This window comes from Hyperolius riggenbachi, chromosome 7 (genome assembly GCF_040937935.1).
Source record: "Hyperolius riggenbachi isolate aHypRig1 chromosome 7, aHypRig1.pri, whole genome shotgun sequence".
Lineage (NCBI taxonomy): Eukaryota > Metazoa > Chordata > Amphibia > Anura > Hyperoliidae > Hyperolius > Hyperolius riggenbachi.
In genome coordinates this window covers 259,291,680-259,304,861 of record NC_090652.1, presented here as the reverse complement: position 1 = coordinate 259,304,861, position 13,182 = coordinate 259,291,680, and the positions used below count along the sequence as shown (strand labels likewise).

General features: G+C 40.5%; 1 protein-coding gene across 1 annotated transcript; it reads left to right on the top strand.

Annotated features, from left to right (window-relative positions):
- The first annotated feature begins 5,566 nt into the window (after window positions 1-5,566).
- On the top strand, window positions 5,567-7,155 carry LOC137524991 (beta-1,3-galactosyltransferase 1-like). The gene has a single exon (XM_068245596.1). The coding sequence runs from the start codon at window positions 5,567-5,569 to the stop codon at window positions 6,566-6,568; it is 1,002 nt and encodes a 333-aa protein (XP_068101697.1). The 3' UTR covers window positions 6,569-7,155.
- The last annotated feature ends 6,027 nt before the right edge of the window (window positions 7,156-13,182 follow it).

The following is a 13,182-nucleotide window of genomic DNA, read 5'->3' as shown; positions in this document are numbered from 1 at the left end:
CGGATTCGAAGAAATTGTGGATTCGTCCCATCCCTATAAAATATCATGGATTGGCAGAATATACTCCCTCAAAATGAATGTACTGCCGCGATTATTATACCTATTTGAGACCCTCCCTCTCCGAGTACCACCTCTACAATTCAAAATACTACAACGTGCCTTTCTAAAATTCGTTTGGAACAATTCCCAACCCAGAATTAACTCTACTATTTTAATGGCACCCCGGGAACAAGGAGGTCTGCGATTACCTAATTTAAAATTATACTATCAGGCGGCCCACCTAAGACAACTCTCTGAATGGTCTGACCTTAAGACGTACACCAAATGGGGTCTCATTGAAGCAATGAGCATCTTCCCAATATCACTACCAGCACTAATTTGGCCCCAGACCCCACCTAGGATTCCCACTGCTCAACTACTTCCTACTATTAAATTTACCTTGCAAATATGGCGGGCGACTGCAAAAAAGGCCAATCTTAGATCCCCCATATCTCCACTTTATCCCATATTGGGAAACCCAGCCTTTACTCCTGGGATGGCTGAAGACTTTATGGGTAGATGGTTTACTCTTAAATACACTAATTTTAGTAATTGGATAGATGTGCTATCAGGAAATATTGCGACTAAAGAAAAATTAGAGGATAAAATACAATTTACAGCTAAGCTCATTATGGAGTATAATCAAACCTATCACTTCTTGAAATCCCTTTCTAAGGGCATAAATCCCCTACTCAACTACACCCCATTTGAACGTCTATGTGATCATAAGGGACACCAAAAAGGCCTTATCTCATCAATATATGCTTTGCTACTTGATAAGTCTGGTTCCACTAAACCTAACCACGCATATATGACAAGATGGGAACAAGCCTTAGGTCAATCCATAAGTTTAGAACACTGGTCTTCTATTTGGGAAAATGCTAAACATACCTCTATGTGCACACAGGTGAAAGAAAATATCTACAAAATACTGTTCAGATGGTATAGAACTCCTGAAGTATTAGCCAAGATTTATCATGACGTTCCTAATACTTGTTGGAGGGGTTGCGGACATGTAGGCACTCTGGAACATATCTATTGGGTCTGCCCTATCATTCAACTCCTATGGGCAGAAATCCAAACTTTGATCTTAAAAGTGACAGGTATTCATATTCCCATGGACCCTATATACATGCTATTAGGCAAACCTATCCCCAAAACCAAAAAACATACCATGAGACTAATAACCCATATCTTGACGGCCACCAGACTTTCTTTGGCCTCACACTGGCGTAGTCTCACTATCCCCACAACCCCTGAAATCACGGCCAAAATTAGATGGACTAAACTAATGGAGTCTTTAACAGCCCTATTACGAGACACAGAATCCAGATATGATAAAATATGGGATCCATGGGAAACATACTTTCTGAACTATATTCCCCCATGATTAAATGGGATGCTTGTCCCAGCAGCTGGGACCTGAGGACACTATATCTCAATTGTCAGCCATTAGACAGGAGGACAGACCTACACAAATAGACCTTCTTTCTCTCTCTTTGTTTTTGTTTTCTTTTATTAGGCCTCCTTATCTTTTTATTTAGGTTACTATAATCTCTTATAGCTTCCTATATTATTATGATATTAATAGAAGTTGATATTATTAGACCAAAGAAAATATATCATAGCTTCTGATAAATACACTTTTGGTTCTCATAGAGACATCTACATGTGTTTAAGTATACTGATCATTCAATGCCTCTTTCTCAGCTGTTCATGTTCTGTGAATTTAATCAATAAAAATGTTGTGTCAAACAAAAAAAAAAGATTGCTTATGTTGATGGTTCCTGTGATTGTAACAACCCCTGGCTCGTCTACGAGAGAAAAGGAGACCAGGAGCCTAATGGTGCAGAATTTTGTACGATTCAGAAAAACAAATTGCTAAGGGTGTATATATTCACAAAGGTGGGTTACAAATCCCTGCAACCACCGTCAGAGCAGGTGGGAAATTAACCATCCCCGCTCGGTTTTCCAGGTCTGCGACAGGAACTTGTCAGTCGCACTCCAAATGTTCTTTAGGACAACTAAGAAACTAACACCTCTAAAGAGGTATGACAAGATACTTAAAACATGGATGGAGGCGTCCAATGCATAAAAAATAGGGTAATAAGCTGGCGTACGTTAAAAAGGGTCGCTGGGAAAAAAGGGCGCTGGGTTTTAAACGATAAGCATGGATAACGTTTAAAAATGTATTGTACTGTATTTCGTTTAAAATTAATGTTTTATAAAGTTATAAATCATTAAATAATGTGCATTAAATCGGCAATTGTAAAAACGTTAATCTTTTGTTTAAATAGTGAAACGTATAATAACGTTTAAAAAAAATTTACTAAGTAACCCTCCCTGTACCTACCCCTAACCCCTAGACCCCCCTGTTGATGCCTAAACCTAAGACCCCCCCTGTTGGTGCCTAAGTAACCCTCCCTGTACCTACCCCTAACCCCTAGACCCCCCTGTTAGTGCCTAAACCTAAGACCCCCCTGTTGGTGCCTAAACCTAAGACCCCCCTGTTGGTGCCTAAACCTAAGACCCCCTGTTGGTGCCTAAACCTAAGACCCCCCTGTTGGTGCCTAAACCTAAGACCCCCTGTTGGTGCCTAAACCTAAGACCCCCCTGGTGGTGCCTAAACCTAAGACCCCCCTGTTGGTGCCTAAACCTAAGACCCCCCTGTTGGTGCCTAAACCTAAGACCCCCCTGTGATAAGCATTAATAAAGTTTCAAAAACATATTGTGCGTTTTTTTCGTTTAAAAATAATGTAAAAAACAAAATTGTACTGTTTTTCGTTTAAAAATAATGTTTGAAAAAATATTGTACTGTTTTTCGTTTAAAAATAATATTAAAAAATGTATAAATCATTAAATAATGTGTAATCATGAGAAGCAGTAATAAAACATTAAGTCTCCGGGCGCCGCTTTTAAAACGTTATTTTTCTCCGGCGCCCTTTTTTCCTATCGGGCGCCCATTAAACGATATTTATTATGGGAGTGAATGGCGGCGCCCGATTTGTCCACTAGCCTCCTGCGCCCTTTTTTACTGTTACCAATAAGCTGTTAATCTTATAAACAGAGAGGTAGTCTTACCTCTCTTGAAGAATTTAGACTAGTTTATTGAAAAAGGTCTTTTTCACAGGTAAGATTACTTCTCTGTTTATAAGATGAATAGCTTATTAGCCTATTTTTTATGCATTGGGCACCTCCACCTCTGTGTTAAGTTTTAAGCTAAAAAGCAAACCAGATATAATGACCCTTTCCTGCAGTAAAACTTTATCTCAAACCGTCTCTCACTGTTTCTTCACTGTTTAAGTGCTTCAGAAAACAGGATTGTATGTTGCGCAATGAGATAAACCTGGGTAACACTTGTTACAATAACGCACATTATGCCACTTTTGTTAGCCCACAATATCACAGCAATACACTCTTTATGCAGGTAACACAGGTTGCGCTTATTGGCAACGCACACTACATAATTGCGTACTAGCAAAATTGCTGTGCTCTTCTAGCACATGCAAATTTCGCCACTGGTTTGTGCATCAACCCATTAGCAGGTTTCTATGCAAGAGCTGCTTGCCTCGGGTTTTGGCACAACATCTCTCTTAGTTTCAGGTTTTACATTTGACTACATCAATCCATGTGTTTCAGGATCAGCCCATGGACAGATTCAGGCTTTAGACTTGCCTGTGCTGTACAGGTGCTTTTTCAGTGATGTCAACTGTCCCATTCCCTGAGCTGAGGTGAATAGAGGATTTGTATGCCATTTGGAATTGGGCCAATCAAATGCGGTTGCTGCCAATTTGGATTGATCCCTTTTTAGCCTGCATGTAATTAAAAAAATGCATTAGTTTGGAATATTAGCATCTCATTGATCCTCTCTGAAGCAGCAAGTCTCCAGGCTGACAGCAATGCTGCCGACAAGCAGCCCCAGCTCACTGCACTAGATTCTCAGTGAACCTGGCAGATCAAATTATTTCAAGTGGGATGAAACTCCATATTAACTGAGAAAAAAAATAATGCAATAAGAAATGATTTATCTAGTTTACCTATCTTGCTGTTTTTCGTGTTCACTGTCAGATTGAGGAGAAATGTGGTATAAAAAAGGAAAAGAATATTTTGTCTGTTTTCCATCTTTACTGTTTCTCTTTGATGCTAAGAGTGACCTCACGTCTGCTCTTTTCCTTGTTTTTTTTCTGACCCAGCTCAGTGTTTTTGCCTTCCCTCGTGCCACAGCTTACTGTCCCTCCCACAGCAAACATTACCTAGACAACAGGCTTACATCACGCAACTGTTAGGCCTTCTTCACATTAGGGCGCTTTTTGCTAGCTATTACCACTTTGCTGATCACCAACAATCAGAAAATCGCTGCTGCATGAGTATTCCTATGGCATTACTCTTACTGCAGCGATTGTGGCACTTCTGCGATTTCTAATGATCGCAAACGTGCTACATGTAGCATTTTCACTGGAATGAAAACTGTAAAATGCAATCCCCCAAAAATTGGTGAACACCACAATGCAAAATTGCGATTGCCTAGTGATTGCAATCCCAATTTGCAATTCCCAGTGTGAAGGTGAACTTAAAAGGGAGAAGGAATTCAATTACCTTGTTGTCATAGTGTTCTTATCTTATCTGAAATAGAAAGTGTTCTGTTATTTGCATGCTGAGATTAGCGTGTTACTGTAGCTAAAGAAAACACACACACACACACTTCTCACAATTCTGCTGACACTACACAGTTTCTGCAGTTAGACAAAGGCGCCCAGATCAGATGAAAAAACATATGAGAGACATATAGGGTCCTTTTTCTAAAAAAAAAAAAAAGGGGGGGGGGGTTATTTTTGGGACACTAACTATTTTTGTACAATTTGTTATTTTTGATGTTAAAACCCCCTTTAGAATGCTTTTTGAAATTAAGATATTTTACTCAAAGCCCTTATTGCCTACCATAGCACTTCTGGGGGACCCCTGCTCATTGCAATTAGCAGTTACATAACTACTTGGGGCACTCTCTTTGAGTTATAACTCACTTCCACATGACTATGCTACATCCACTAATTAAGTCCAAGAAAAAAGTCATAATTAGGATTGTCATAAAAAAAAACAATAAAAACAGTGCACATTCTGGAATGAATGTAGGAGATAACTTTGGTAGCCAGAGTGGGACATAAAGATTTCTTCACTGGACCCCCTATTTTTATGATGATTCTAGTCTAATGATTAGCTACTAGGGAACAGAGCTGTGATACTAGTATTTCAAAATGTTGAAATGTAAAGCACTGATGACCTTAATAGGTATCGAAATTTAATTAAAAAAAATACTTAGTATCTTCTGCTTTTATGTCTTCCTTAGGATGAATGACTGTTCCTGACATTGGGGTCGCTGGAGCTGCAAACAAGACTTAGAAAGCAGGAGTGATGTATCCTTGAATATCCATGTTCCTTGTGACTAAGTTAGTATGTTTGCTCTGGCAAACAAGAAGGTGGTTAAGTCATGAGAAGACCTTTCATGCAAAACTAGATCATTGCCAAAACAATGCCATCAAAGGTGTCTTGTTTGTACATCTTGACAGTCATCTGCTGGGCCAGCGCACTTTGGTACCTTAGCATCCACCGCCCAACATCTAACTACACTGGCTACAAGATCAACAAAATGGAGAACGTTAAGAAAGACATTGCGGTATCTCAAAAAAACATTTCCTTTGCCAATATTAGAACTCGATCTATCAACCCCCACAACTATGACTTTATCATCAATGAGCCTGAGAAATGTGCAAACAATGGAAGCCCTTTTTTGGTAATTCTGATAACTACAACCCATAAGGAATTTGATGCCAGAAGAGCAATTAGAGAAACTTGGGGTAACGAAAACAACTTCAAAGACATTCAAATTGTAACACTTTTCCTCCTGGGCAAAAACACAGACCCAAAATTAAACCAGATGGTGGAGCAAGAAAGTCAGAAATTTCATGATATTGTTGTGGAAGACTTCATTGACTCATACCATAATCTCACCCTAAAAACTATGATGGGCATGAAATGGGTGGCTTCTTTCTGCTCCAAGGCTAAATATGTCATGAAAACGGACAGTGATATTTTTGTAAATATGGACAATCTCATTTATAAACTACTGAAACCAACCACCAAGCCAAGGAGAAGGTATTTCACTGGCTATGTCATCAATGGAGGACCAATAAGAGATGTCCGCAGTAAATGGTACATGCCGAGAGACTTGTACCCAGACAGCAATTACCCACCATTCTGTTCAGGAACTGGTTACATCTTTTCTGCTGATGTAGCAGAGCTAATTTATAAAACGTCCCTACATACAAGACTTTTGCATCTTGAGGATGTCTATGTGGGACTTTGCTTACGAAAAATTGGAATCCACCCATTTCAAAACAGTGGCTTTAATCACTGGAAAATGGCTTACAGTTTATGCCGCTACCGTAGAGCAATTACCGTCCATCAGATTGGCCACGAGGAGATGCACAGAATTTGGAATGACATGCAAAGCAAAAAGCGTCTTCGATGTTGAGTTTTTCTGATAGTTAGGGATTTTTCTAGGTGTTGTGTAAGAGAAACTTTATTACAGAAGTTGTAAAAACAATGTTTGACATTTACTTTTTTATCTTTCTTTTTGGGTTATTAAAGAACTGGAACTTCAGATGACTCTACATCAGTATAAAGATAATGTTCTTGTCCATTTCTCCAAAAATGTTGTTTCTTTTGAAAACTGTTTATTTGGAGGAGTTTTTTTGTTTTTTACATATCAGTTGATGCTTTGATGACTTAATGACTCTGTGCTCAATGGACTCAGAAGCAAAGCTATGTATTATGTATCCTATCACTGAGTGCAGTACTGTCATATTTTCAGATTCTCATTTGTGGAACAATCTGTGGCAGTTCAAATTGTGTTTTTTTTTTTAGTTTGTATCACGGGACATGTTTGACTGTATTAAGAATGCTGTTAGCTCTCAACTCTAATTCCAATACATCAATCTTATAAAAAATGATGTAAGTGCCCTTGTTCTTTCAACACTACAAAACAAATCTTAACTTTTTTAAGTGTTACATATTGTTGAACCAAACCTGAGCTAAAAATAAAACTGATGAGATAAACAATTGTATTTGTCCGCCTACTCTTACATATTATTATTATTATTGATTTATAAAGCACCAAAATATTCCGTGGCACTGTACAAAGTAAGAAACAAACATGGGGTACGTAATAATACATACAATGGTGTACACCAATATAAAAGATATATAATTAGTGATAAAATACATTGGTAATGACAGTGATAAAAGTAACACGATGAATAACATGTATAATGATTTCCAAGACACAAAAGGGGGAGAGAGCCCTGCCCTTGCAAGCTTACAATCTAATTCTTGTCTTGTATTCTTGTCTTATTAGGGAGAAACGAGTTATGCTACGGTCAACTAGGTTGGACTACAGGAAACAGTAATTTGCATACCTTAATTCTTTTAATTCTTAGCCCTTTCAGTTACAGAAAAGAAAGAAAGGAACACATGCTAGTTGTTTGTATGCTTGGCACTATACATACACATGTTTATCTCATCATGTCACGTGTCAGTTCAGGTAACTTTAGATATGGTTAAAAAGTGCTATATGCATTTCTTAACAATAATTCAATGTGTTATTATTATTTTCACTTGCTTTGCTAGTAAAAGTGTGTTACAACAAAAGTGTGTGATGCAAGATACAGAATCAACAAATGCATCTTTTATGCAATGTCTAAATACTAGTAAAATTGATGTGCGATGTTGTAACACCGCAGTTTTACTGGGATTTAGGGCAACAACCCCTAACTGATTTCCATTAAATATATCTGTTAACTAGTGAAGAAAGAGTTCAATAACGCTCAACCCCCTATTAAATCATACCAATGGGTGCAGGATCTGGTAAGCCACGCCAATCCACATGTGTAAGGAAAAGGATCCGAAAGCCAGGCAGTGGTTGAACAAAGCGTTGGTATTCTTTATTTAGAAACTCCACATGACAAGTCACAAGTGTAAAAAAAAACCACAACTGACGCGTGTCGGGGCTTCAATCTGCCCTTAGTCATAGTTCACTACGACTAAGGGCAGATTGTAGGCCCGACACGCGTCAGTTGATCCTGTTGTTTTTTTTACACTTGTCATGTCCAAATAAAGAATACCGCTCCTGGCATGTTTTTTCCACCCCGAGCTGAACTTGTGATTACCGCTAAGGAGGTTAACTGTCCCTCAGAGGGGCTCACAATATAATCCCTACAATAGGCATATGTCTATGTATGTATAGTGTAGTGTATGTATCATACTCTAGGGCCAATTTAGGAGGAAGCCAATTAGCTTATTTGTATGTTTTTGGGGTGTGGGAGGAAACAGGGATGCCCAGAGGAAACAGACACAGACATGGGGAGAACATACTGGGATTTAAACGGGGACCCAGCACTGCAAGGCAAGAGTGCCAACCACTACTGCCCTCTATGTAATACAGCTTAATAAAATACATGAATTACGGTACATAGATTTAGACTTCTTTTGGTTAAGGAAAGTGGAATTACACTTCAAGCATAAGTACTCTTATACGTTATTGCATTAGTGTGCCAAAGCATATAGGCACAGTTATTTGCTTTCCTCCCAAAGTGCCTCAAAATAATCTATTGCACTCCCTGTGACCCCGTCCACTAGCTCGGGTGCTAAAGTGTGGTGCTTAGGATAATCTGAGTTTCCAAACTTAGTATCGTGAATTTGAGCACCAACACTGCCAGAGAGATCATGTGAAAATTTGAGCTGCCACTCTCTAATTCAAATAGTGTTTTTAAGAGTTAATAGATCATTTTGGGCTTGATTCATTAAGCTGCACTTCAGAGGAGCGCAGGCTCAGCGCGCGCTATGCTATGGTAGTGCAACGTAGCATGCGCTGGTATCTTACATGCACTGCTTGTAACTAACGGCCACTCCACTCATCCCGCCCTGAGCCCCGGTGAGTCCAGTGGCTTTTTAGGATGTGATCCCCATACATAGATTGGCCCAATAGGCTGCCTGTCAAGTGACGGGCAGCCTATTGGACCAATCAAAGTGCCAGGATCATGTCCTAGAAAGTCAATGGACCCAAAAGGGCTCAAGGCGGGGTGATTGGAGTGGCCGTTAGCAGCGCAGCTTGATGACTCAAGCCCTTTGACAGAGGTCAGTAGTGAAGCTCACCACAACTTAACCTGTGAAATAATTTATCAGTGCCTGCTCTCTACATTAGGTGTTATGTCCTATCATTTAAATGCAAGCAAAGCATACCATCTGAGATACCTTGGTAGCAAATTGAAAAAACTTCCTATTTTCATTGTACCAATTAGAGTTGAGCTGAAATTTTCGTAATTTCGCATTACTAAAATTACGCATGCGAAATTTGCGATTACGATGCGAAATTACAGTAGCGTAATTGCCATTAAAATCGTAATTGAAAATACCGTAAGCGTAATTTTCAACACGTAATTTCGCGTTTCGTTCATGCCGTAATTTCGCATTAAACGCTACCGTAATTTCGCATTAAACCGTAACGCTCCGTATAATATAAAAAAGCCGCCGACTTTAAGGGTTAATAGCTAAGCCCCCTTAAATGCTAAGAGCCTCAAATTTGGAGAATATATTAAGGAGATCAGGAGGAATAAGAGGAAAAAAAATTTTTTCAAAAAGACCTTATAGTTTTTGAGAAAATCGATGTTAAAGTTTCAAAGGAAAAATGTAAACATTTAAAAACCCGCCGACTTTAACGGTTAATAGCAAAGCCTGCTTAAAGTTTAGGAACACCAAATTCCCAGGGTATATTAAGGGGATCAGTGGGAATAAGAGGAAAATTTTTTTTTTCAAAAAGACCTTATAGTTTTTGAGAAAATCGATTTTTAAGTTTCAAGGGCGAAAATGTCTTTTAAATGCAGAAAATGTCAGTTTTTTTTGCACAGGTAACAATAGTGTATTATTTTCATAGATTCCCCCAAGTGGGAAGAGTTTTACTTACTTCGTTCTGAGTGTGGGAAATATAAAAAAAAAACGACGTGGGGTCCCCCCTCCCAGACCTCTTTAACCCCTTGTCCCCCATGCAGGCTGGGATAGCCAGAATGCGGAGCACCGGCCGCGTGGGGCTCCGCACCCTGACTATACCAGCCCGCATGGTCCATGGATTGGGGGGTCTCGGAAGGGGAGGGGCAGCCAAGCTTTCCCCTCCCCCTCCGAGCCCTTGTCCAATCCAAGGACAAGGGGCTCTTCTCCACCTCCGATGGGCGGTGGAGGTGGAGGCCGCGATTTCCTGGGGGGGAGGTTCATGGTGGAATCTGGGAGTCCCCTTTAAAAAGGGGTCCCCCAGATGCCCACCCCCCCTCCCAGGAGAAATGAGTATAGAGGTACTTGTACCCCTTACCCATTTCCTTTAAGAGTTAAAAGTAAATAAACACACAAACACTTAGAAAAAGTATTTTAATTGAACAAAAAACATAACCACGAAAAAAGTCCTTTAATATTCTTAATTAACCATTAATACTTACCTGTCCCTTTAAATAAATGATCCCTCGAAATAGCCTCGGAAATGTTCTATCAGTTACAATGTAACAAAGTTATTACAATGTAACAACTTTGTTACATTGTAACTACGCTGCACCCGACGTCACTCGCTGCCGCCGCATACGCGTCTGCGCTGCACACATTCCGTAACTGATAGAACATTTCCGAGGCTATTTCGAGGGATCATTTATTTAAAGGGACAGGTAAGTATTAATGGTTAATTAAGAATATTAAAGGACTTTTTTCGTGGTTATGTTTTTTGTTCAATTAAAATACTTTTTCTAAGTGTTTGTGTGTTTATTTACTTTTAACTCTTAAAGGAAATGGGTAAGGGGTACAAGTACCTCTATACTCATTTCTCCTGGGAGGGGGGGTGGGCATCTGGGGGACCCCTTTTTAAAGGGGACTCCCAGATTCCACCATGAACCTCCCCCCCAGGAAATCGCGGCCTCCACCTCCACCGCCCGAGGTGGAGAAGAGCCCCTTGTCCTTGGATTGGACAAGGGCTCGGAGGGGGAGGGGAAAGCTTGGCTGCCCCTCCCCTTCCGAGACCCCTAATCCATGGACCATGCGGGCTGGTATAGTCAGGGTGCGGAGCCCCACGCGGCCGGTGCTCCGCATTCTGGCTATCCCAGCCTGCATGGGGGACAAGGGGTTAAAGAGGTCTGGGAGGGGGGACCCCACGTCGTTTTTTTTTTATATTTCCCACACTCAGAACGAAGTAAGTAAAACTCTTCCCACTTGGGGGAATCTATGAAAATAATACACTATTGTTACCTGTGCAAAAAAAACTGACATTTTCTGCATTTAAAAGACATTTTCGCCCTTGAAACTTAAAAATCGATTTCCTCAAAAACTATAAGGTCTTTTTGAAAAAAAAAAATTTCCTCTTATTCCCACTGATCCCCTTAATATACCCTGGGAATTTGGTGTTCCTAAACTTTAAGCAGGCTTTGCTATTAACCGTTAAAGTCGGCGGGTTTTTAAATGTTTACATTTTTCCTTTGAAACTTTAACATCGATTTTCTCAAAAACTATAAGGTCTTTTTGAAAATAAATTTTTTCCTCTTATTCCTCCTGATCTCCTTAATATATTCTCCAAATTTGAGGCTCTTAGCATTTAAGGGGGCTTAGCTATTAACCCTTAAAGTCGGCGGCTACCTAACATTGATACATGCGTCAACTTTTCCGCTTCGGGAGCATGACCATACGCATTAATTTCGTAATACCCGTTGCAATGCGAAAATTACGCGAAAATTACGCTTACGCGAAATTTCGCGAAATCCTTCTTCATTACGATTATGTACTTACGGCCATAAACGTAATTACACTAATTACGCGAAATTTCGCGAAATCGTAATTACTCCATTACGCTCATCTCTAGTACCAATGTATTAAATTAACCTGGCAATATAACAGAAGTACAGAATAAGATTGTCTTATGTTAAACTATCTAGAGGTGTTACGTCTTTTAGGTTTCCCTTTGTTATCTTACTAGAAATGTATATTTTCTGGATGAATTTGGCTATGGTCGACACAGCAATAATGTTACCGGTCTAACAGGCGCGAGTTCCTGGGTTTGTGCTGTCCCTTTCTCCGGCAGGTCTTCTTCTGCATCTCCTCTTATCTTCCTGTCCCATTCTGTGAGAAGGGGAACTTGTAGCAGTAGATCGCCCTCTACTGTTTGTACTTCCGCTTGTCACAGGACAGAACTGGAAGTAAAGAGGAGATGGAGAAGAAGACCAGCCGGCAGACAGGTAATATTGCTGCTGGCTGGGAGAGAACACATGGAGCAGATGGCAGTGGCAGCGCCACAGGTTGTGATTGTGAATCGATTTCATGTTAAAGTAGATTCAAAATCGGTGTGCAGTGTATAAGCAGCCATTGCCAATAGATTGCTCTCTGATCAGATTCAATCAGAGAGGGAACTGTCTGTTGGTCGATCTGGTGGTAATCGCTCAGTGTATGGCGGCCTTAAGAGTTGTACACCATGTAGCGATGTGAGAAGCTGTACACGTACAATAGCCAGTAATATTATCCAAGAGGTCCGCCCACTCAATAGAATAAAAAACGATGTATATTTACATAATCTACCAGATGTCCATTCAAGTCACCAATGATTGTTCCGACGAATCATCCGGGTCAGAATACGAAACGGTGAACAGCAGTGGCTCTCTGACCGATAGCAATGACGAGGTTGAGGTCCCGGCTAGAGCCAGGCGTACCCCACCCCATGTCACTGGACCGCAGGATCAGACTCAAGGGCAGCAGAGTGGTGCTAGCGCTGATCCGAGTTGGTGAGGCATGCTGCAGCAGCGTAGCATCTCCTGGACCTAGCACCAGTACTACCATAGACCCTGGTGAAGTGGAGAGCAACAGCATGGTAGTAGAAACTGGTTCGGTGGCACGTGCATTAAGACCCAAGTCACAGCCACCAGCAAAACGGGCCCATACTACCCATAGTCTCCCAGAGATGCTGGCAAATCCCAATTGGCAATCAACTGGTTCCGCCGCACCCGTACTGCCCTCTTTCACCGCCCAGTCTGGAGTCCAGGTGGAGACAGATAATCTAGGATTGGCCCTAGACTT